This window comes from Euleptes europaea, chromosome 4, assembly GCF_029931775.1.
Source record: "Euleptes europaea isolate rEulEur1 chromosome 4, rEulEur1.hap1, whole genome shotgun sequence".
Taxonomy (NCBI): Eukaryota; Metazoa; Chordata; class Lepidosauria; order Squamata; family Sphaerodactylidae; genus Euleptes; species Euleptes europaea.
In genome coordinates, this window is record NC_079315.1 from 56,461,271 (window position 1) to 56,485,889 (window position 24,619).

General features: G+C 42.1%; 1 protein-coding gene across 3 annotated transcripts in view; it reads right to left on the reverse strand.

Moving 5' to 3' along the window:
* Positions 1–24,619, reverse strand: part of AGTPBP1 (ATP/GTP binding carboxypeptidase 1) — a 77,376-nt gene that overhangs the window by 42,930 nt on the left and 9,827 nt on the right. For all 3 annotated transcript variants that reach the window (XM_056848358.1, XM_056848357.1, XM_056848356.1), the window contains exon 2: positions 7,578–7,649. In XM_056848358.1, the coding sequence (XP_056704336.1) occupies positions 7,578–7,627 (50 nt within the window). In that variant the 5' untranslated portion in view covers positions 7,628–7,649. The remainder of the gene's footprint in view (positions 1–7,577; positions 7,650–24,619) is intronic.

Genomic DNA, 24,619 nt, shown 5'->3' on the forward strand with positions numbered 1-24,619 from the left:
ATCTTACTGTTAAATTGTGTAATTGGTATACCTAAAAATCTTCAAGCAGTAGCTTTACATATGATTACCACAGATAGATTGGTCTTTGCTAGGAAATGGAAGCAAAAACAAACAAAACAAAAACAAAAAAAGAGGCCCCAAATTCACAACTGGCTGATGAAAGTAAGAGACCTACACACTGGTGAAACTAATGGTCTACCAAAAAAAGAAAAGATACTTCCAGATTAAACTCATTATGGTCTAGTATTTTGCAGAGAATGGAACTTACAGCAGTTCCTAATTTCACAATTTTTTATTCCTGTCCAGAAATTCGAGTGCCTATGTGCCCAAGCACGTGGATGAATTAAAAGTCCCAAATTATTAAATATTGAAAGAAAAATTCAACCCCTGGGTTTAGATGACACACAGAAGCTCCTAATTTGAAGAGCAGAAAGAATAAATTTAACTACAGATAATGTGATTCCCTTATAGCTACCAGCCAAGAGAAATAAAACGTGAAAATCATGCAAGCAGACAGGACATTTAGCAAGAAGAGGTGTTATAAAACAAGCCTTTTGAGTGGAATATAAACCACAACCTAAGAAAAAATGAGTTAAGTATTCAATATCTGTTCTCTGGGCTAGAGGGACTCCAGCACAACGAACCACAATTTCTGCCAATTGGGACTGTAAGAAAATTAAAATATTGTTACTGGACAGGAAATAAAAGAGCTGAAAAGCTCCAGTGAAGTGCAGAACATACTCTTTTGGCATCCTGGTTGATGCTATCCTTGATCATACTTCCTTAGCAGTTCAAACGTTTTCTGCCTAATGCTAGGGATAGTGAAAAAAGGTAAAGCAAAGCTTCTTAATTTTGTATCTACTAAGATGCTCTAAGATGACATGGGGGAATCCTGCTGTGACCACAACAGTAAATCTGGCAAAGAATCATGATCTAAGAAAAAGAATCTAAATTTAACTGCGGCAGTCCAGGTCTTCAATCAAAGGGAGCTACAGCCTACTTCCAGAAGCTAGTTGGAATTAGAAACATATCTTGGGGCACCTTAACAGGGCACGATGAAAGGAAGCCTGAGCTGATTCAACTTTAGCAAAACTGTGGATACCCATAAAGGAGCTCCATAGCGCAGAAGAGACAAGATCTTAGCGCAGTATTCTGCAAGAGCCATATTGGCCATCTACTTGATGAAAAAATCTTAAAATTGTGGGCAGGTGAATTTTAATTTTCTCAAGCACGTAACTATAATATAATTATAATATGCAGTACATTTATTAGATGACAGAAAATAGCATCCCAAAGAACAAAAGAACCTACTCGATGAGGTGACCGTTTAGAATCCAAGTGAATTTGGAACTTTTATGAGGGCCAGACTTCTGAAATATGGTTTTTATGGTTTGGGTAGATACACTCACCTTGTACATATTGTGTATATCTTTTTATTGTACTGATTTTTTTTAAGTTACTATCAAAATATATTTAAAATAATGCAAAATGCAGTCTTATCCAGTCATTAACAAATACTTCCTATCTTTATCAAGAATCCGACTGTATGTGTGTGGCATTGCAAGCTCATACTAAAGTTTTTAACATCACTATTTCAGCTACATTCCCTAGTTTCCAAATTAATCCTACATCAGCTGGTAAATCTGGCATTTGCCTTCATGCTGCAACTTTAATTCAGAACTGTATCAAAATGTTCATAATTACTACTGAATCTTTGTCTATTGTATCATTTTCGAACAGAAGAAACAAAGGTTCCAACGGCAATTCAAAGGTTTTTTGTTTTTTTAATAATTCTTATTTTTCTGGTTACTTCTATCTATAGCTCTTGGTTTTTAAGAAATAGCTATTACCAAAACACATAAACAAGCACTGATTTGTCCTTAACTTTCAGTCCCTAATATTTACAACACATTAATCTTTTAAGAGTCATATAATCATTTATTAAATGTTTGTCATCAAATTAGAGGCTCTTTTATTATTAGCATAGTGCCATTATATATAGTCACTGGGTATCTAAAATTATAAATCTTTAATTCTGGATCCATTTTCCTTTAATTTCAAATAAACATTGCTAAAGGAGGGCTAATGCTTCATTGTTCCATTTGCAAAAGCTTTTAATCCAAGGTAGTGACTGTTCTGCTGTTACTATTTATTAGATGACTACCTTTAATCCTATTCATGGCATACAAAATGCAAGGGATTTGACCATTTTAATATGTTTCAGTGTTTGTGATTTGTGTTACAATTTTGTTATTTTATGTTTTAAGGATATTTTGATGCCAATACTTGACTTGCCTCTATTGGTCAGCATCAAGGACCAAATGAGTTATGAACTATTTGGGGAATAATCATGGTGTTAACCAAATTTTATCAGGGCACGCAGCGCTCTTGCTGATCATCAGGCACCTCATTGTAGCTTCAGAGGGTAGCCGTGTTGGTCCGCAGCAGAACAGAGAGATTCGAGTCCAGTAGCACTTTCAGAGACCAAAATTATTTTCAGAGTACAAGCTTTGACTCTCAAAAGCTCATACCCTGAAAAACCTGTCGGTCTCTAAGGTGCTACTGGACTCGAACTAGCTGCTCATTTTTGTTGCTTGTTTCTAAAATGTAATTCAACCTTTAATCCTATTCATGGCATACAAAATGCAAGGCCACTAATAAAATTCACCCACTATTTTTGATGCTACAGTCATTTGATAGCTTTCTTTACATTACCTTTACAAAATCATAGGCTACTGTTTTGACTTGGCACCATAAGCCATTCTGCTCAACTCTCAGTGTGTTTTATAGCAAGTGACATTTTATACATACTATGAAATATGGTCAACTGCAATAAAACAAAAATATGTGACACTAGTTTAATAAATACTGTCAAGTCAAAGAAGGATTACTGCTCCTTGTTGTGCTGCTGGTTCTGCTATGGTGAAAAAAGCATTCTGCATTTAGAATTAAGCTGAATTATATTGTTAGTGCTCTCAGAACCAGAACAGGGAAAAACAAAAAGCACATCAGCTAATACAGTGCATATTTTAACACCATCTATCAGACAATTATTATGTACTTTCATTTAGGAAATATAAATTGCAAGAAATCACTACAAAGATTTTAAAAAATTAGAAATTTCTCCAATTCAAATCTCCTCCTTCTTCATACTAAGCTATTAGGGTTTCTTGCAGGCCAGTTTTCCCTCTTCCCTATATGCCCCTTTAAAACTAACTCAATATTCCCCAGGCAAAGACCATGATAATGTCTCATCAGGCTGTGTATGCATGTCCGTGTGAAAGGTGGAAAGTGGCAAGCCTTTCTAAAAAAAATTACAAAATAATATTTTTGCCTTTGCCATAGGCTCTTGGACCACAATGTTTGCTATGAGAATATCCGGAGGCTGGCAAAGAGTTTTCAGGGGGTGGGGGAAATTGGAAAATGAAATGCCCCCTCTTCAACCCTTCAGGATACCATAAGCTATCAGTACCCTGAGCAGCTTTCTCCCTCCACTGTTTTCTACCACTGATGTTTTCTGCTCTCAGTGTTCTAAGGCAATGAGCATACTTAGTCTTTATCAGTCCATTGAGAGGGCCTTTTTGTTAATTTACAGATTGTTTCTGTATTCTTGGGGAGTCCAAATATACAACATACATAGATGCCCTTATCTTGCCCATAGGTCTTACTGCTTTTATTTTTTGGCACAAGCCACCCACTTTATTAACACATATAGCTTGTAAAGAGAGCCAGTGTGGTATATTGGTTAAGAGTGGTGAAGTCTAATTGGGAGAAGCGGGTTCGATTCTCTACTCCTCCACGAGAAGCCTGCTGGGAGACCTTGGGCCAGTCACAGTTCTCTCAGAACTCTCTCAGCCCACATGGAAGCAGGCAATGGCAAACCACCTCTGAATGTCTCTTGCCTTGAAAAACCTATGGGGTCATCATAAGTCAGCTGTGACTTGACGGCACTTCCCACCACCAAAAAAGTGCGGCAGGGGGAGGGGGGACTAACTGCCTGAGAAATTCCACTTCTCCTTGAGGATTCTATAAACTTAAAGTTTTGAGAAGGCAAATATCCCATTTTTCAGGATACTTGGATATTCTGAGTATGCAGAAACACCATTTGTTCACAGCAGGGCCTGTTTCACCACTGTCATGGCAGGAACTCAACCATAAAGGACAATATTAGAAGGAATAATAATCTGAGCTCTAAATGGGAGGGGGAGCAAGCTTGCCATGAAGAAAGGGGAGTAAAACCACCACCATTCCACTTTGACCAGTTTAATATTTTCCTAGGTGGCTGCCATGGTGATGGTTTTACTCTCTCCTTTGCAGACAGCTTCCTCTCCTCCCAGCAGCCACTACTAACAGTAAATCATATCTGAAGGAATATTGTCCTCAATATTATCTTTCTTCCAAGATGTTTCCATTCACCAGAAAGTTTTCTACTGACCAAGGATGAACAGAGTTGTTAAGACTTACTCACTTTTCAAGAGGTCTAAACATGCTGACTGCATTGGAAGCATTGACCATGGCTTATGTCCCCATTATTTCTTCTATAAATGGTTTTCACCAAGCTGCAAACTAAGCATGATCTACAGCTTGATCACGTCCTCCTCAGTGTCTTCATTCTAGAGCCTAGCCCACACACAACTGCATCATGGTAAGTTACCTGGGCAACCATTTCGTGTCATAAAACTACAGTTCCTTTAAGAAACTAGCTATTATTATTATTATTAGGATTTGTGTAGCACTTTCAAAAATTCAAAATGCTTTTATATAACACTATTTAGTTACAATCCTTGTAACAGCAATCAGCATTATTATCTCCATATTGCACATTGGTGGGAGGGAGTGGCTTGCCAAATAAGTTGATAGTAGAGGCACAATTTGAATCGGGGACATTCTGATTTGTCCCTCAGTCCCTTAGTAATGATGCTATACTAGCTAATTGCAATATTTCTTTATTTAATTCAGTGGAATGGAATAGGATGTGACAAGCATGCTTATTTGGAGATACTTAGTTCATTACATCATGTTTATACAGAAGTAAATCCATGGTATGAGTTCCCATTAAACCTGCAGATCACTTTTGAAGATTAACATCTTTGTTTTTCACCACAGTTAATATGTTAAACAATGGGCTACAGCAAATTTATTTTTGAACAACTGCTAGCCAATTCAACCAACTGTAACACTTGTATTACTTCATTGTTTCAGACCCCTTAGTGTTTTCACTACAAACTCTATAGATCGCAGTTTTGTTGTTAAATAGGCTGTTCTTATACATGTATATTTGACTGAAGAGTGTATATAGATGAGATGAGATTACAGGAGATAATTCAGGGCCACGCTTGGCTCTAGATGGAGGGGAGGGGGAGTGCTCCATAGGCGCTGAAGTTTCTAGAAGCTAGAAAGAAAATCCCCGCAGCTGGCATGCAACTACGCAGTCCCATGCGGGACTGCAATAAAGACATGAAGATTTAAACTACAGTCTGAAATCTTCTTGGCCATTTTGAGGGTTGCTAGGCAGCCACAAGAATATTGCCAAGCCTTGGTTTCTGTCAGTCCAAAGATGTGGGTAGGGGGATACGGAAAAAAGTAAACACTGGACAGGAGGGAAGGAAACAGGGAAGGTTATGAAGAATGAGAAGTTGAAGGAGGGGCAGAAAAAGGAAGTTAGGCATGTGGGAGAGAAGAAAAGGGGAGAAGCTGCCAGGACAGGGAAAGAGGGAAAGCAGAAAACTGGTTTGGGGGGCAATTAAAGATATGTATGTGGGAGACCAAGAAAGAAATAAGGAAAGGGAAGAGGCTATGAGGGCTGCCAGGGAAAGGGAAAAAGGAAACAGTGTGGGGAAGAGGATAAAGGAGGGAAATTATATGCTACTTGTGATTCCTTGTGGGTATGCTGCTTGCATAACATATTTCTCATAAGCATTGTGGATTTATTTACATTCTGCTTCAATCATATGACACAAATGTCATCTTTTGCAAAATTCAGTGGCAATTATAACTGAAGTTTATATAGTACCTCTAAGTGCTGGAAGTGAAAGTGTGCTGTAGTGAACTAAGTGGCAAGTTACAACGTGGAAGATCCACATTGAAATCCTTGTGCCATGTATCTCACTGATCTTGGATGAATCACCTCTCTGTGCCTAACCTACCTCAGAGGGTTGTTGTAAGGATAAAACTGAGGGTAATAGAACCAGGTAACTACTATGAGCTCTTGGAGGAAGGGCAGGATAAAAACATGATAATCAACAGACACTAATGGAAGTGCAAAATCAAATTAACTTTTCATTAGCATCCAAAGGATAAATACATGTTGAACTTTGTAGAGACTGTAATAAAGATGAGTTGTTCTGTGATCTACTGCACAATTCTTTAGGTGCTTATTCTCTTTACTGAAATGTAAATAAATGTATGTATAGCAAAACCTTGGCAAAGTAAAATGTTGAAGATTGTGAAAGGAAAATATTGTTATGAAGATAATTTAAAATTTAACAAAAGCTATACCTCATTGACAGAGATGCTTATCTTTAACATTTTCTTCATAAAAATGGGAATATGGAATTATCCCAACTATAGTAACACAGCAGAACGGTTTTAAAAAATAACATTTAAAAAGTTTATAGTTCATCCTTATTGTGAAGACAGACGTATGAGAAATGTATCAGCATTTATTTGAACTGACTGCTGTCTACTTCAGTTATCTATGCGTCTTACTGTTAGAAAGAAAAACTCAGAAACTTTACTTTGAAGGAGTATTCTATAAATAAGATTATTCTCTGGTTTTGTATGCAAACTGGAAAAAAGGGATGTGCATCACTGTAGTATTCATAGCTTAAAGACTGTGTTCCTGATCTTTAATAGTCACTAAAATGTAAGCTGCAGTGATTATGCCAATAAAGGTTTGTGTATGCTGCAGTGGAAGAGGGAAACAAGAGGAAATTCCCCTCCATTTGCAAACGATCTTCCCAAACAGAACAAGAGATCACACAAAAGGTGAGGGTGATTTCTGCATTGGTCCTCCTTCCCAAACCTCTTGCACAGAAGTCCCTAATATGCTGTTCCAAGCCAATGCAGAGGGTCTTCAATCCTCAGGAGCAGCTTTTTAGGACGTGAAAGGGAAACTTAGGAACAACTCGTTCTGCTTGCTCTACTCATAATTGTTTGAATCCAAACCATTATATTTAAGTATATAATCAGGCTCAAGGCGGCTGAGATGGATTGACTCAATAAAGGAAGCCATGGTCCTCACTCTGTAAGACCTGAGCAAGACTGTTAACGATAGGACATTTTGTAGGACATTAATTCATAGGGTCTCCATCAGTCAGAAGCAACTTGATGTTACTTAACACATACACATCAAGGTATTTAACTCTAGAACTTCTGTAAATATGATTAAATAGTTCATAAAGACAGATTACTTGATATATACTAGAACTATGAATTAATTTATGTTCATGTCCTATTGCTTCTCTGGTAATAGGTATACTTATATGAAACTTACAACATTCTAAAAAAAAAAAAAAAACCCAAATCTACCAACAAAGGCAGCCCTAAATACATAAATCTGTTTACCTTTTTCTTACCTTTTTTCTGACGATGTTCTTAATTTATTCATCTTGGAAAGATCAGTCATTCACACCAACATCTCAAGTGATCTATAAAAACAATATTAAGAATGTGAGGGTATGCTCAAATGCATCATTTGACATGAGAAAATGACACAGTAAACAATGCTAAAGAATTCATGTGATAACTGGATTTGGGACTGACAATCTGGAATCAGAAAGTAGCAGCAGAATCCAAATACTCTGCACAGAACAAGCGCCCCGGGGAACTACAAACTCAGAGAGAGAAACAATCATGAGGTTATGACAGTCATCTTGAGCACTGTGGCCAAAGAGGCAGGAAAAGAACTAGCTGGGACTTCTAGTTACCTGTAAGCAGTGAGCAAGAAACTAGAAAGGGTTAGCACAGGAAGATGTATTAGTGGCAAAGGTGGCTGAGACTGTGGTCTTTTATGCATGGGCTGGATCTCCCTGCTTGAACCTGGGTTCATCGCACATTAAAGTAACCCGGGTTGGGGGAAACTGTATTGAATGATCAGGGACGAAACTGTGTTCTAATCAAACCATGAGTACAGAAAAATAGTCTCCCAAGCTCAAATCAAGTCCCACCCCTTTAAATGCTGCTCTGTAATTGGCTTACTTCGCAGTGCTCCCCATGAGAGAAGATTTCCTTCCCCCCAAACCCAACTGCTGCATAAAAAAGCATTTTAAGAACAAAAAACGGAACTACCTGAAAGAAAGGGGGGGGGATCCAAGCCTTGTTTTACAAAAGCCTTTCTTTTGCTCAGAAAGAGCTCTGAGGAAGCAGGAAGCACTTGATTCCCCGCCTCTTTACACACTGTTTTGTGATTGGCTGTGAGAGAAGCCAATTTCTGTTTTCTCGTGGATGCTACTTTGAAGAGGTGGTTGGAAAAGGGTGGGGCGTGATGGTGTGGGGAAGCTCAACCCGAGAACGGAGTATGCACACTCTATAACTCCGGAATGAGCCAGGATGAACAGTTTAATTTGGGCCAGAAGAGGAATGGGAAAAGCCGGGTTCATTTTGCATCGAAACAGCATTGAGCTTCCAAGGAATGAGATATCGGGCATACTGAAAAATTTGATCCTGGCTGAAATGGGGAATAAAGGAGGTTAAAGCGACCATGCATAAAACACCTGTGAGAAAAGTCATAGAGAAGCAGTGTGCCTAAAAATAATATTGCTGGAAAGAGTGAAGTATTGAGTGATGAGAGACCGTTGTATTGTGCTTCTGGCAATATAAAGGTTTTGTCTTGTTGCTAGTTTACTGCTCTCATTTGAGATAACAGTAAAGAATACTATACAACTCCACACAAAATCCACAAGAAGAAAAGCATTATCTCAGGTTTATCTAAACCAAGACATTCCAAGATTTATTTTTAATATAAACCTTGTACGTTAGGAAAGACTTGAGGAATGCTGTGTGAAAATTGTAGAGCAGCCCTCATAGGAGCTACTAAGGACTACTATCACCTCATCACAACATCATACCAACATTTCTGCATATGAAGCTGTCTGGAACTCATCTCATATTCAAACTGATTTATAACATTGCCAACAAAAGCCTTGATAAATGTAGTATCTCTTTTGTGATAAACAAATCCAGTTTTTATTCGTGTCATTGTTTCAGAGGGGAAAATGTTTTGCAGAAAGCAATTTTTCCATGTTTGTAGACAGCCTTGTTTTTGCAAATGGATGACGGCACATTTCGCAACCTGCAACTACTAAGTAAACACAGGGCTGAAAGGTTTTTTTTTTGTAAGAACAGAATCTTTTGTTTCCATAATCACCACTGTAATTTCTCCCCAGAAAAGTATTACCTATGCCCACAATTAATATGAAATTCTGAGTATATGCTATTGACAAGGTCGATAATTCCAACAAAGTTTATTCAAATCTGCTCATGTTCATTAATTCTGTGACTGTAGGAAGACTGATTCTACGTCTAAATAATAAACCGTCTTCTGTTTACTAGAAGCATCATGGTTTCTATTAACATTTTTTCTTTTGCTATTTCTCAGATGCCCCATGATGCAGAGTGGTACGCTGCAGTATTGAAGTCAAAGCTCTGTTCACGACCTGAGTTTGTTCCCAGCTGAAGCCGGTTTCAGGTAGCCAGCTCCACGTTGACTCAGCCTTCCATTCTTCCGAGGTCAGTAAAATGAGTACCCAGCTTGCTGGGGGTAAAGTGTAGACTACTGGGGAAGGCAATGGCAACCCCCGCCCCCCGTAAACATAGTCTGCCTAGTCAACGTTGTGATGTGATGTCACCCCATGGGTCAGAAATGACCCAGTGCTTACACAGGGGACTACCTTTACCTTTACTAGATGACAAAAATTAAGACATATATGCTTAGGTAACACAGATGGGAACAGTTTGCAGAATTCTTTCTTTTATATGAAGTAAATCTGTAATTGTGCTGGAATTTATATTTTTTAATTGCACAAATACAATTTTATATGCTAATAAATTTATGAATGATGCATCCTACATTCTTAAAGCAGTAAAATAAGTTAAACAATTTTTGAGTTTTCATTTCAGCACAGAGGACTCACACCTCCACTAATCATGTTTTGTTACTTAACCTAATTGGACCACTTCTTCCCATTAAGAATACAAACTCACAAAATGGCCAGGGTTCAGAAAAACTCCCTTAGAATCTTGGCACACACAGGTAGTGCACCAGGTTCTAGCAAATCTATTTACAAACCTAGGGGTTTACAGTACTTTATATTTCCAGTGATGTTTTAAGAGTTTGAAAATGTTATTAAAAACAACGCTTTAAAAGGGTTTTTGGATACCACGGCTTATAAATGGTTGGAAGACATCTTCACAGCTAAAGGGGCCAAACAAAGTGCGAACAGTATTTTTTATAACGTTTTCAAACTCTTAATACATTGGTGGGAATACAGAGAAAGTACGAAAAGTATTTTTTATAACATTTCAAACTCTTAATACATCGCTGGGAATACAAGTACCACCCTAAACAACTGCAATAGAAACATCTGCCCTCTTACTCCAACAGCAAACCGAGAAATCGTCTTGCTCTAGGGCAGGATGTGCATTACTCCAGCTCAGACCTCTGGCTACTCATCAGGCTTTTCTGGCTAACAGGTCCTATTGCGCACAGTATTACAAATTTCTTCCACAAAATCCAAGAAACCATTTTTCTCCAATCTAAGAATGTAACGCTTGCCATAAACATATTGTTTTCTACCAAAGGTTTCAAAATCTAAGGCTTCCTTTGATGAAAAAATTCCCCAAATACTAAAATACATTGTTTAAAATACCAGCTCCTCAAAGCCTTTTATACTGAGTAGTAGTAGTTTGGGAATGACTTTTTCTTGATTTCATCTTGTTCTGCAAATGGAAGAGAGAGGAGGCGACAATTTCAACCCGTTGTCCCTCCTTACTGCAGCTTCCCAGTCCGGACAGTTATTCCTCCACGTAGGTCCTTCCTGTGACTCCAAGAATTTTCTCTCCAGGGATCAGTAAGTGTTGTAGGATCACAGAGAAATGTGGGAAAACTCTGCACATCTTCCATGGATGCACTGTTGGATGCAAACCACCATCTTAATCAAATATGGCTGTGCTAGGGCACAGAGAACTGTCTTAGTAATGAATAAATGAACTACAACAAGACTGACGGTTTATGTCAGTTTTTTCACCTGTAACTTTCTGAAGGATCTGAGGAAGCAGACATATGAAACATTGAAGGAAAACTGGAATACTGATAGAAAATGATAAATTTTCTCTATAAATGTTAGGTATGTATATGTAAACAGAGGACAGATGACTTAGAAATACTCTTTTAAAGAGACTGTAAAAAAAATATTAAATGTAACATTTAAAGGTTGAACAAAATGTTGGCAGAAAAATGTACAATCTGGAAGATTAGAAATTCTGTCATCAGTTCATGTTAACTCCCCAAAGACTAATATGATTTGACAGGCAGACTATACCACTGTAACTTTACTAATGCTCTCCATGAGTTTACTGATTTTCAATAGCATTTGATCTAATTTGTTTTATTTAACATGACAATTTTAATTATTTCAAGAGCAAACACAAAGCATTTTTAAAATATTAGATTCTATTTTAAACACCTTACATGACACAATTTTACTAAACAAGTTCATTTTAAAGTGAATGTATGTTCAACCACCAAGCAGCCTAGAATAATGAGAATATTGCTTTTAAAGTCATATATATAAGGATTATAGGGTAAAAGATTTATCACTACATTGCTCAAAGACAGCTTACCATCCAACATAGTGTTCATCCTACAAGGTTCGAAACTATTAGGTGTTTCAGCCATCCCGCAGCAGCAACAGGAAAACTATACAATCCCATCCCTGTATGGAAACCACCATTTTGGCCTTTTCTGCACAAATGGTTTACAACATTTCATGCTGCACATTTTTTCCTCTATTTTGTGTCGGAAATGTTTCCCCATCATTTTTTCTCCATTGTTTTCCAAGCACTTTTACCGTAATGTTTTTTTCCCTGTTTCCAAGCCAGCTATCCTCCAGTGTGCAAACGTCTTGAAAAGTCTTTATTTCTCTGCCCCACCAAACACCCTGCCCTTGTTCACACTCATTGTTTTCCTCGTCTCCCCTACCTTCCCCTCTCCCCACCCATTTCCCTCCCTAAATTAAAAAAATATTGATGAGAAGATTAGCGATCTAACACTGGATCAAATGGACCAATGAAGCAAGAATACCCCCCTTTCTGCATTCCCCTGAGGTATAAGTCTGCTACTCTGAGCTTCTCGTTACACACTAGGAAAGCCAGAAAGTTGCTTGGTAAAACCCTATGAGCAAAACAGAAAATTAATTCCCCCCCCATTTTCTGACAAGATTAGCGATCTAACACTGGATCGAATGTATGCATAAACGCAAGAATAACTCTTTCTGAACTGTGTTAAGTGGAGAGTTTTGCAAATTCCCAGACAGAGAGGGAGAGCCACAAGTCAATTTCAGGTGAAACTGACAAAGGTGGATTGTGCTTCAGTTTGAAGCAAATGAGTTGGTGCATTTCAGGAAAGAGTGTGGGAAAAACACTGTTGCTGGGCTTGTTGATTTAAGTGGATAATTTAGCAAATTCCCGGACAGAGAGGGAGAGCCGCAAGTCAATTTGGGGTGATAATGTCAAAGAAATGCTTAGATTTGCAGGAGTGCAGGGGGGGGGGCTTCTGGTCAATTTCACCTCTTCAAAAAGCTCTGTGCTCCAGCTTAGTTTGGGGCTGTGCTGGTGTAGGTCAAGGGCTGGGCGCTGCCCGCAGTCCTCAGTCGTGCACGGGGGTATCTAGCCCCTTTCGGAGCAGGCAACAAAGATTATGCTATCTACCAAGGTCAGAAGTCAGAGGTGTCATCAAAGCAGGCAGGAGTCCACGGCCGGGAAGATCAATCATGAGCAGTAGCAGGAACACAGAGAAATTGCACAGTTGCTTCCGCAAAGTGAAAGCATGCCTGCACTGCCTTTATCAGTCAGTGCACTTCCAAGCTAGGCTTCATCCTGAAACGACTCATCACCAGTTCTCTGTCTGCTTAGCCTCTCCAAGCGAGCACTTCTCCTTTTACCCTGCAAAATCACACGCTGCCGAGTCCTGATATGCCTATCAGGTTCAGGTGAGCTTGGAGGGCTGCCATTCTCAGCTTCTGCTGCAGGGGTTGGGGGAAGAGTAGCGTCTGTCTGCCCTTGTTCCATCTCTCTGCCTAGCTGTGGTTCCTGCTGAGTTTTTTCAGGCTCCTGTGCTACTGATGGCAATGAAGGTACTGGAGGCCCAGAGGCAACCTGTTCCTCCACTTCAGCTTCAGAGTCCTCCGAGTCCTCAGCTCCCAAGGCAGGGCCCATGACAGGGGCATCCATTTTGAGTAGAAACTTTTCCAAATGCATATAATGGCAGATGAGACATGTGTGTTTTCCTGTCTAATGGTAATGTGCATCAGCGCTAGAGCGCATGCACAAAAACACAAAAAATAGGGGGAAGTGGGACGCAAATCCAACGCAAATCATCCACGACATCACAAATCATGTGATCCCACCCCCACCAGAAAACATCGTTTTTGGGGGGAAACAGGGCAGGCAGGATAAAACTTACGTAGAAGTTTAAAAACAACATTGCAAAAGGAGGTATGTGGACAAAAATAGTGGAATGCAATTCCAAGCCTCACAGATCGACCATGTGGAAAATCTGGAGTAAGCGATGCATGCAGAAAAGGCCAATGTCTCTGCTGGAAAAAATGGGCTTTCTAGGACTTAATAATCTTTGCCTTGCTTCACCCCTCCCCATTGCAGAAAGGCTGTGTCTCAGAAGTAAACCATTGGTTTTGCATGTAAAGTACCAGGTTCAATCGTCAGCATCTCCAATTAAAAGAATCATGTGGTGTGAAATACCTCAACCTAAGACTCTGAAGAACCATAGCTAGTCAGACACCAATGGTCCAACTCAAGTTAAGGCAGCTTCATATATGATTAGCAAAGCACTTTATAATCTCTACACACTTTCCTTTGTGCTCTACTACATTTTTATTCCACCTCTCCTCCAACGAGCTTACCTGGTTTTTCTTTACATTTTATTCTGACTACCCTGTGAAGTAGGTTAGGCTGACAGCATGTGTCTGGTTCAACATTACCCACCAAGTTTCATGGCAGAGACTGTTATCAGGGTACTGGGTTTTAGTATTACTAAATCCAAAAGTAAAATAGTAGTTTGTGCCAATCAAAAAAGCAGGCCAACGTAAGAGTTTCTATATACTTGGGGGGGGGGGGGAGACTCCCTAGATATACACAATAATATGACTTTGTAAATAAACAAAAACAAAAACTGTCTAAAGAGGATGAGTATCCGTTAGGAGGAATAGAACATTGAAAGCAGATGAGACAGTAAATCAAAAGGGCAGGGGAGAGGAGAAACAGGAAAATGAAGAAATTGTTCTGCTCACCTCCTGAGAAATTATAGAATCCCAGAGAAAGACACTGCAGAGCAGGGGAAACTTAACATGATTATTGTTAAAATGTCTCTGAAACAGAAAACTCAAGGTATGTAGCACATGCTCCTCTTCTTACCCTGTCTCTATCCATTTGTGCTTTTTCCCCTGGCCATATAAACTGTTCCTTGGATTACTAGGGTTGCCAACTGCCAGGTAGTAGCAGGAGATCTCCTGCTAATTCAACTGATCTCCAGCCGATAGAGATCAGATCACCTGGAGAAAAATGACCGTTTTGGCAATTGAACTCTATGGCATTGAAGTCCCTCCCCAAACCCCGCCCTCTTCAGGCTCCGCCCCCAAAATCTTCCACCGGTTGAGAAGAGGGACCTGGTAACCCTATGGATTACACCAGTGCTACAACCTTTTTCTCATGCTGCACTGGCCTTGACTGCTATTTAGAACTCTCAGTTTGGCTTTCTAAATTATGCTAATTTCTCATCCCTCTATTAGATGTATTGGCTTAATTCTTCAAAGATTCTTCATCTCCAGCCTTGTAACATGGAACCTTTCCATTGCAATGACAGGACCTAGAAATCTTGAGTCCTCCATTACATCTGGAAAGCCAGGTTGACACGTGACATAACTGCCTTTTATTTTTTTATTAACATTTATTGGATAATAACAGAAACAATAAACAACAACAGCAACTGAAAGAAGCACAAAGAAAAAGGTTTTTTTTCATGATTTAAGACAGAACTGCCTTTTAAATATTCTCTCAATCAACATCAGACCAAATGTATCAGCACTGTTCTTCATGTGTTAAAAACTATAGATGCTCGATCATCCACAAATTCAAGCTGTGGCCTACTTGCAACCTGTAATGCTCAAAGCACTATCCATATTTGACTGAACAGCTTAGATGTGTGAAAATGGAAAACTGTGCATACTGCTTTGCCACAACTGCCCCCTCCCCACCAGCCACCACGTCTACCATTATCACTGCCAAGAGTTATAATGCACATCATTAAAAGTAAACAAAAATTTCACATTTGGAGATGAAAATTATTTACTAGTTAGGTATGGTAGAATCATGTAGTGTTTATTAATGGCTGCCTAGTTGTCTGGATCCAGATAAATCCATGCATTTGTACTCTTGCACTGCCTCATGGAAATTTTAGTTTCTTCCTTCCCTCTCAACTGCAAAAATCTTATTTTTAGATTAATAAAAACATTTAGATTAATAAAAAAAAGTTTTTTACTGCAGTACTGCAGGCACACAATGTCCTCATACAAAACTCAAAGAAAAGGCAGCTGCACGTGCATTCCTGCAGGCAGTGTAGCCAACGCAGGTAATTTAAATGATGAACAAAGATGGGGCAAACAAGAGACTCTGTCCTCAACAACTAAGCCACTTCAGTGACTAACAGCCCATTCCTGAGCCCTGCAGTGGCCGGAGACGGCGTGGCCAAGGTGCTACGGCACCTCCAAAAAGGTTTCCTGGCCACTACAAGGTGGGAAAAAAACCTTTTAGAAAATTAAAAATAGAAAATGGGGGAAATAGCCCCATTGAAAACAGCGATGCTACACCAACAAAAAGCCGGCGCAGCACTAATGTTTCTGAAGGGGGCGTTCCCGGGCTGGAAGGAGTGAGAAAGCGGACTAAGGTCAGCTCCGCCTCTGGGATCACCCCTTCAAGCCAGCACCGCAGTTCTCTTCTGGGATTTAGGTCCCGGAGAGGCCGCAGTGGCGGAGGAGCCCCGTGCAACTCCACAGCACCCAAGCACCAACGGAAATGTCTCCCATGCCAGCTTAAGTGCCACTTATTCCGTGATAAGTGGGCATTTATGCTGGCGCAGGGGTCACACTGCCTTCACACCACTTTCAGCCCCCAACCTCAGGAATGGGCTGTAAGCCAAGCCCCTGGGGAAAATATATGCCTTTACTGGTGACTCTGAAGGTTCTGTATGCTCACTGCCACAAGACACAAGTTAAAAATATAGTCCATTTACCAGGGTATGAAATAGCTATGATGCTGTAACACAAATGGCTACTGTAGCAAAACTACTTGGTGTGGTGTTTGAACCAAAGTTTGAACATGGAGATGAACTGATGAATGTATAAACAAGGAATTAGACTGCAATAAGTTCAACTGGCAAGAGCATTCAAATGTCAGTTCTCAGCAGCCCTATTAAAGATGAACTATTACAATATGGGCCCTGACCTGGATGACCCAGGCTAGCCTGATCTCGTCAGATCTCAGAAGCTAAGCAGGGTCAGCCCTGGTTAGTATTTGGATGGGAGACCACCAAGGAATACCAGGGTTGCTGTGCAGAGGAAGGCACTGGCAAACCACCTGTTAGTCTCTTGCCATGAAAACCCCAAAAGGGGTCGCCATAAGTCGGCTGCGACTTGACAGCACTTTACACACACACACATTACAATATGGTCAGTTTATAAAGAGGTGCCACTGATGACTGCCTGGAAGATTCAGTTGGCACAGAAGACTTGTAGCCTGCATCCTTACAGGAATGAACCTCCAACTGTACTTCACAAAATCACTCTAGTGTTTCCTACAGCTTATGCCTTAGCAATAGCCTACTTGTATTACTGTATTTTAAAATGCCTTCATGACTATAAGAGGTATGATGCTGATAAAGTAATGTATTTGTTATCAGATATGGATCCCTATATTTCCCAAAAATGGCACTTTATGGCCTGGCGGCCAAGAAAATCAGAGAGAAGCAAATATAAATTGTGGAAAGCTGGATAGAATTGAATGGGCACATTTAAATGTATTTTTTTATTTTTAATGATATTGGCTTGTCCATTTTAAAATTGCTGTTATATTGTTTTTAGATTGTAATGGCCTATAGACTTATACAATAAACTACTATTACTATAAGAGGTATGAACAGCAGTGTATGCAGAGGCATTCTGAAAGACTGCTCCACAGCTCTGCAACTCCTTTCTCCTAGACCGCATGCGGCTCTTTGGCCCCTTGAGTGCGGCTCTGGGCTGCAGGATCGTGGCCGCCCACCTGAGAGAAGCCACCTTCCCCGGGCGTGGAGGGCACGGGGGGGGGGGAAGGCTTCCTTCGGCGGAGGATCGGGGCTGCACGTCACGGCGGAGGAGAGTCTGGCATCCCTTCCCTGCCCCAGCCAGGCTCTGTGCGCCCGCAGAAGTCCCGCATAAGTTCTCCACCTTTCCGCTAGCCCAGAGCCGCCGCGCCTGGGGGGGGGGGGCGATCTTTGCAACGTGCTGGCCCGAGCACCGGGGAGAAGGAGGGAGGCCCCGATCCAGCACACACACACCCTCCCCCGCCTTCCTCACCTATAAGCTCCAGCGCGTCCCCCTCGTGGCCTGCCCTTCCCTTCCGCCACTGGAGAACGCCAGCGAGAGGGGAGGGGGGAGAACACCCCTCCGCCTTCCTCCTCCTCTTCTTCCTCCTCCTCCTCGGAGGCCGAGGCGCTGAGGAGGGGCGGATGGCAGGACAGCCGGGGAGGGAAGGAAGGAAAGAGCCCAGGTGGCGGCGGCGAGGAGGATGAGGAGGCCAAGAGGCCGAGGAGGCCGGGATGCGCCAGGGCGGCCGCCGAGAGCTCAGTGGGGGTCGGGGAGATGCAAGGCCATTGTTCACATTGTTTGTCAGTCATTGTCATGATTTAATTTTATGGATACCTTACTTACAATTTATTTTTTATCAATAAATAAGATCATTATTAAGTATATCAAGTTTTATTCAGTGTACCTATAGTTTAATTAAGACTTAAAACTTTAATTAAAGTTTATTAAGTTAATAAACAGTGTACCTACCTATATAGTTCTTCACACAACGCGTGGTTAAATGGTGGGACTCCCTGCCCCAGGAGGTGGTGATGGCTGCCAACTTGGAGGGCTTTAAGAGGGGAGTGGACCTGTTCATGGAGGAGAGGGCTATCCATGGCTACTAATCAAAATGGATACTAGTCATGATGCATGCCTATTCTCTCCAGGATCAGAGGAGCAGGCCTATTATATCAGGTGCTATGGAACGCAGGCAGGATAATGATGCTGCACTGGTGTTGCTGGTGGGCTTCCTGGAGGCACCTGGTTGGCCACTGTGGGAACAGACTGCTGGACTTGAAGGGCCTTGGTCTGATCCAGCACGGCCTTTCTTATGTTCTCATGTGTTTACTGCATCTGTGAATCTAGAGAAAAGTTTGCTCACATTGTTCACATTAAGTGTTTGTCAGGCATTGTCATGATTTAATTTTATGGATACCTTACTTACTTTTTTCCCACCTCAGAGGCCATGTCTACCCACTGGCTTTCTTGGCGGTAGACCTGGACTCCGAGGAGGGGAAAAAGTCCCCCTTCAGAGGCCAGGTCTACCAATTGGCTTCTATGGGCCTCAGGAGGCCAGGTCTACTGCCAAGAAAGCCAATGGGTAGACCTGGCCTCCCAATGGGACTCAGCCAGAGGCCAGGTCTACCAATAGGCTTTTATGGCGGTAGACCAGGCCTCCGGACAAGGACTCTGGATGAGGAGGGGGAAATGGCAGGGACTTACAATTTATTTTTATCAATAAATAAGATCACTATTAAGTATGATATCAAGTTTTATTCAGTGTACCTATAGTTTAATTAAGACTTAAAACTTTAATTAAAGTTTATTAAGTTAATAAACAGTGTACCTACCTATATAGTTTTAGTTTAAGAAATTTGGCTCTCAAAAGAAATCTCAATCCTTATACTGTTGATATTTGGCTCTTTTGACTAATGAGTTTGCCGACCCCTGCCCTAGACTTTTGTCCAGGTCTGAGCCTCAGCAGCTTTCAAAAGCACTGAACACTTTCTTTAGGGAGATTTCTCCATGGCTTGAGCTAAACAAGGGTAGAAAACATTCATCTGTTTTTATATTAGCATTTTATACTTTTGACAATTGCCTTTTAATTTTGATACTACAAATGGGATAGATTAGAAATGGAAATTAATGACTTGTCAAGCAGCTTATATCTAGAACCAAAAATTCCCATTGCAGGTGTTGGTAAACAGAATGGGGCAACCAGCTTTCCTTCTCAGTGCTAAGTTTACCGAGACCCGGGTATCATAGAAAGTGTCCTCTCTCTAGGAATTAAGGGGGCCTAACACACTCAGTATATACTACGTTTAAAAAAACGTGTTATCCCGGTTAGATCGCACTTCAGACCTCCCGTTTCAGCTTGGAAATGCTTTGGAAGTGCCAGACATCTGTTTTTTCCGAAAACGCCTATACCACGAAGTATTTCATTATGTCGTTTCTAAACCGGCAAGCCAAGGGATGCGTTCAATTACAAACGCTATTCTGTTCTCCTCCCCTTTTCGCAACACCCAATGAAAAGCCTTTCTCCTCCCACCACCTTCCCCCTCCTCTCCCGTTTGCATCCAGCAATCTTTACTGCTACTAAATCCCGCCCCCATAAGTGCTTGTACAGAGGAGGGCGAGGGCTGGAAAAGCAGCAAAATTGCTGCAAGCGGCGGAGGGGGAAGCAGCACGAGGAGGAAGGGAGAGAGACTGAGGAATAGAGAGAGCGCCCGCCCACATGCGTGGGCACACACACACACAAAAGTCAAGGCTCTCCAGTGCTGGCACAAAGTTTCTCCCCGCCTGTTCCTATCTTTCTCCCGCTCGTCCCAGCGATAAAATGTAACATCGTTGCACCAACGCCCGCAAAGACGGCAGTTCTGTGATCAGCTCTGTGCAAGGAACGGCTCGTTTTGGTTTATTTGGGGGGGGGGAATGCCTGCATTGGTTGTGATTAGGGTTTCCCTGCCATGCAAAAGAGGCAATTCTAAATGGTGTACAGCGCTCCCTCGGAGCAATGATATTGCGCATGCGTGAAACAAAGAAAGGGGAGGGGAGGCGGGGAAGCATCAGCTACGTAGACATGACGTGGTGCTCCCCCACACTCCTCCTCTCAACAGTGCGATATGATGATAAACCGTCTTGGGAGCAGTCTTCACAGGCATGGTGCGATCGGAAATGAAGAATACGCATCCAAAACACACACACTGAGCACGATGACACTCTGCTGTAAACTGTTGGTGCGTTAAGCCCCCAGGTCTCCTGATAAAAGCCTACTCTGGGTAACTTTATTTCTTGCAATAAGCATCTATTACAGGTCCCCAACATGGTGCCTGCCGACACCTTTTCTGGCACCCGCCAAGTGCTTTTAGAAAGTGGGAGGGACCAGGTGGGGCTTTTGCCCAGGAAGGCTTCTAATTACTGGACATTTGATTGGCTGTGCTCATTTTGATTTGGCAAGAGCACCAGGATCTTCACTGTGTGACTGAAGGTAAGCTGCAGCAGCCATTTTGCATCTGGCCCTGCCTCTTGCAGCAGCCATTTTGTAGCTGCGCCCCCCCTTCCACTGTATTACAATTCCAAAGGTGCCTGCAGGCTCAAAAAGGTTGGGGACCACTGATCTATTATGACAGCTATTTCGACCAAGTCAAGGTGTTCAGATACCTAGGCATAGTATTTCAAGCCTCTGGCTCGTGGTCAGCTCAGCTGTCCCAAGTGTCTGAGTCATCTCAGAGGACTGCTACGGCAACTCTGAGAGTCTTTCTTACAAAAGGGGGTTCCCACATACCTTCTGCTATGAAAGTTTTCCAGGGAAAGGTGATTCCTCAACTCATGTTTGGGTCACAGATAATCCTCTATAACAGATACTACAAATTAGAAGTAGTTCAGTTTAAGTTCCTCAAATCCCTATTTGGAGTCCCACAATGTATTTCAAATACACTGATCAGACTGGAAGCCGGGATGGTGACATTAAAAACACATGCTTGGTACCATGCTATTTCTTATTGGTTAAAGCTAAAGCTGTTCCCATCTGGTTTAACTCCCCTAATATTTGCAGATAATTTTTCCTCAAAATGGATTAAATCAATTGAGGATAAATTGCAATGTTTAGGTTTATCAAGCACAACTCTACTAAATCTTGGCTGTCAAGGAGCAAAAACTATAGCTAAACAGAGGCTTTGGGACACTGCCCTTCAAGCTGACAGATCAAGGGCTCACTCGGTTCCAGTAGTGGAAAACCGTATTAATTTTTTGGCTCCCGCAAATTATCTCTATGCCTTAGATTACCCTAAATATCGGAGAGCCTTTACTTTGGCCCACTTTAATGCCCTCCCATCTGCTCTTCAAGGGAGATATGCCCGTCTCCCTTATGAACTCCGCCTCTGTCCATGTCAATCTGGAATGGTGGAAACAGTTGAACATGTTCTTTTACTTCCCATTTTATCAAGACATATGTAAAATGTTCATCGATCCAATTTTGACTAGCTTCCCAGATAGAGTTAGCCACACTACTTTGTTATTAGATGATTCTGTTAAAGATATTACCTATCAGGTTGAGAGATTCTGTGCCAGGGCATGCATAATAAGGCAGAAGAAGCTGTCATAATGTCTTTTATGTTAAACAGACCATTTTACCAAGAGTTGTTTAAACTAAATTTTTGTTTTACTTAATCAAATACTAGACATTTTTAATTATTTATGATAGTTCTTTTTGTGTAAACTGGTCTTTGACCGTAATAAATAAATGATGATGATGATGACAGCTATTCAAAGTAGGTCTTTTTCAGTAGTGGCATTTGGGAAGCTCTGTGAAGTCAGCAGTAGCTAGAACACCAAGTCTTCCAAAAAACAAGTCAAGCCACCTTGACCCAGCAGACCTTGAAAAAGATAAAATGAAAGGGCTTTCTTTCTTACTGTTTTTGTATAAATTAGGATGACATAACGAAGTACACTGCCATGAACTCCTTGGAAGAAGGGTGGGATAAAAAAACAAGAGAAATAAAAATCAACTTGTAGCACCAGCACAGCACAGCACATAGATGATTTGCCTATGTGTCAACAGACTCCCTCTACCTACCCACCCCCATCCTATACGGACACACAGAAAAGGCAATACAACTAGCTATGAAGGAAAAAGGAAGGCCTGAAAACACCTCCCATATTTCCACTATTCTCCCTCAGTACAAGTTCTCAGGCTCCAGAACATGGACAATGTGCAACAGAGAAGGCCAGCTGGATAGGGATAAGGGTTCAGGATGCTGGTTCTCCCTATCTGTTGCAATGGCATAGGTATGAGAAAGCAGCTTACACACTGAGTCCTATGGGAATCTCCACAAGTGAATTCAGTCCTTACATGTGGTTTAAGGAGCTGGTCTGTTTTTAAAGGGTTGCTTATTTTAATTTGGACTGCTTGAAATCTTGTGGATTGCCTTTTACTCGTGTAAATCATCTGAAGGAACCCTTGCAGGTAGGTAAGGCATACATGATTTTTTTTAAAAGCCTGCTACAAAAAACAACAACAATTAGTTTAAGAACTACCTAAAAGTACTACCACAACCAGTAACTGCGTGCGTAAAGTGCTGTCAAGTCGCAGCCGACTTATGGCGACCCCTTTTGGGGTTTTCATGGCAAGAGACTAACAGAGGTGGTTTGCCAGTGCCTTCCTCTGCACAGCAACCCTGGTATTCCTTGGTGGTCTCCCATCCAAATACTAACCAGGGCTGACTCTGCTTAGCTTCTGAGATCTGAGGAGATCAGGCTAGCCTGGGCCATGAATTACTCCTCAATTTGACAGATCATACATTGCAAGCCTGCTGTAGAACCGGCACTCCGGCCAAATAAACGAGAGCCCAGAGCCAGCAGGTATGCAACCGACTCCTTGGTAAGGGCGAACCACCCAAACCAAGAACACCCTCTCTGTCAGACTACGCCCTCCCTCGGCCACGTGCAGAGCCCACCCTTATTCCCACAGCTCCGCCTGAGCGTCAGCCGCACCGTAGTCAGGGAGACCGCCCGGCGCTCCGTCCGGTCGTTAAAGGGGAGGCCAACCTGCCTGTCTCTCCGACGCAGGCTGACAGCCGCCTTCTCTTTCGGGGTGGCGGCGGCGTTCCTTAAGGCTCGGCCTCCTCCGCCTCCCGGCGGCCTGCCCTGCCACACCACCCGCTGCGCAGCCGCAGCCGGCTCGGTCCAACGGCCCTGCCAGCTGAGAGGACGGAGGGAAGCCTTCGGGCGGGCAGGTGAGGAGGAGCCGCGCCGGACGGCCCCGCCGCCGGAAAACACTCCCGCCCAGAGGCGCCGAGCCTAAACGGGGGAGGAGGACGCGGCAGGAACCTGGCCGCATCCTGGGGACGTCACTGCGTTCCTCTTCCCTCCCCGCGCGTGCACAGCCACAGGCGCGCGCGCTCGCCCGCGACCGGCGGTTAAACGGCCGTTCCTTTGAATTGGCTTTCTGTCGCTTTCCCGCCTCCCCCGAGCGGGAACTGCCTGCCTTCGGGACAGACTCGTCATCACCTCGTGCCCCGTCGGGGGTAGCTTGAGCGGCCCCCTGGGAAACACGTTGATAACAGGAAGAGCTGTTGGCGAGGGGAAGGAGATCGACCCGCTCTTTCGTGCACCTAAGAAAGGGAACCTTGCCGAGAGCCTTACAATGCCTTCTGAAACGTATTCTTTCTTGGCCTTTAGTAAGTCTGCAAAGCAAGGGAGCTCAGAACAGAACGTCCATCATGCACATCTCTGGACATGCAACTGGCATCCTAATCTGGAGTACAGATAGTAGAAAAGGGCAAGAGTCCAGTAGCACCTTCAAGACTAACAAAAATATTTTCTGGTAGGGTATGAGCTTTCGTGAGCCACAGCTCACTTCTTCAGAACTGTGGCTCACGAAAGCGCATACCCTACCAGAAAATATTTCTGTTAGTCTTTAAGGTGCTACTGGACTCTTGCCCTTTTCTACTACTGCAGACTAACGCGGCTACCCACTGTGGAGTACAGATAGTATTGTTATATGGGAACTCTCCCAAACAATTCACACAGCCAGTTTTGTCTCTACATTGTGTTTCATATAATTAGGAAAGCTGGATTCGATTTAGATGAAAGGTGGAGTGAAAATTGGAGGGAGGAACATTAATAATTTGAGATATGCTGATGACATTACATTATTGGCAGAAAATAGTGAAGATTTGAAACGACTACTGCTGAAAGTTAAAAGAGAAAGTGCCAAAGCAGGACTACAGCTGAACCTCAAGAAAACAAAAGTAATGACTACAGGAGAATTACACAACTTTAAG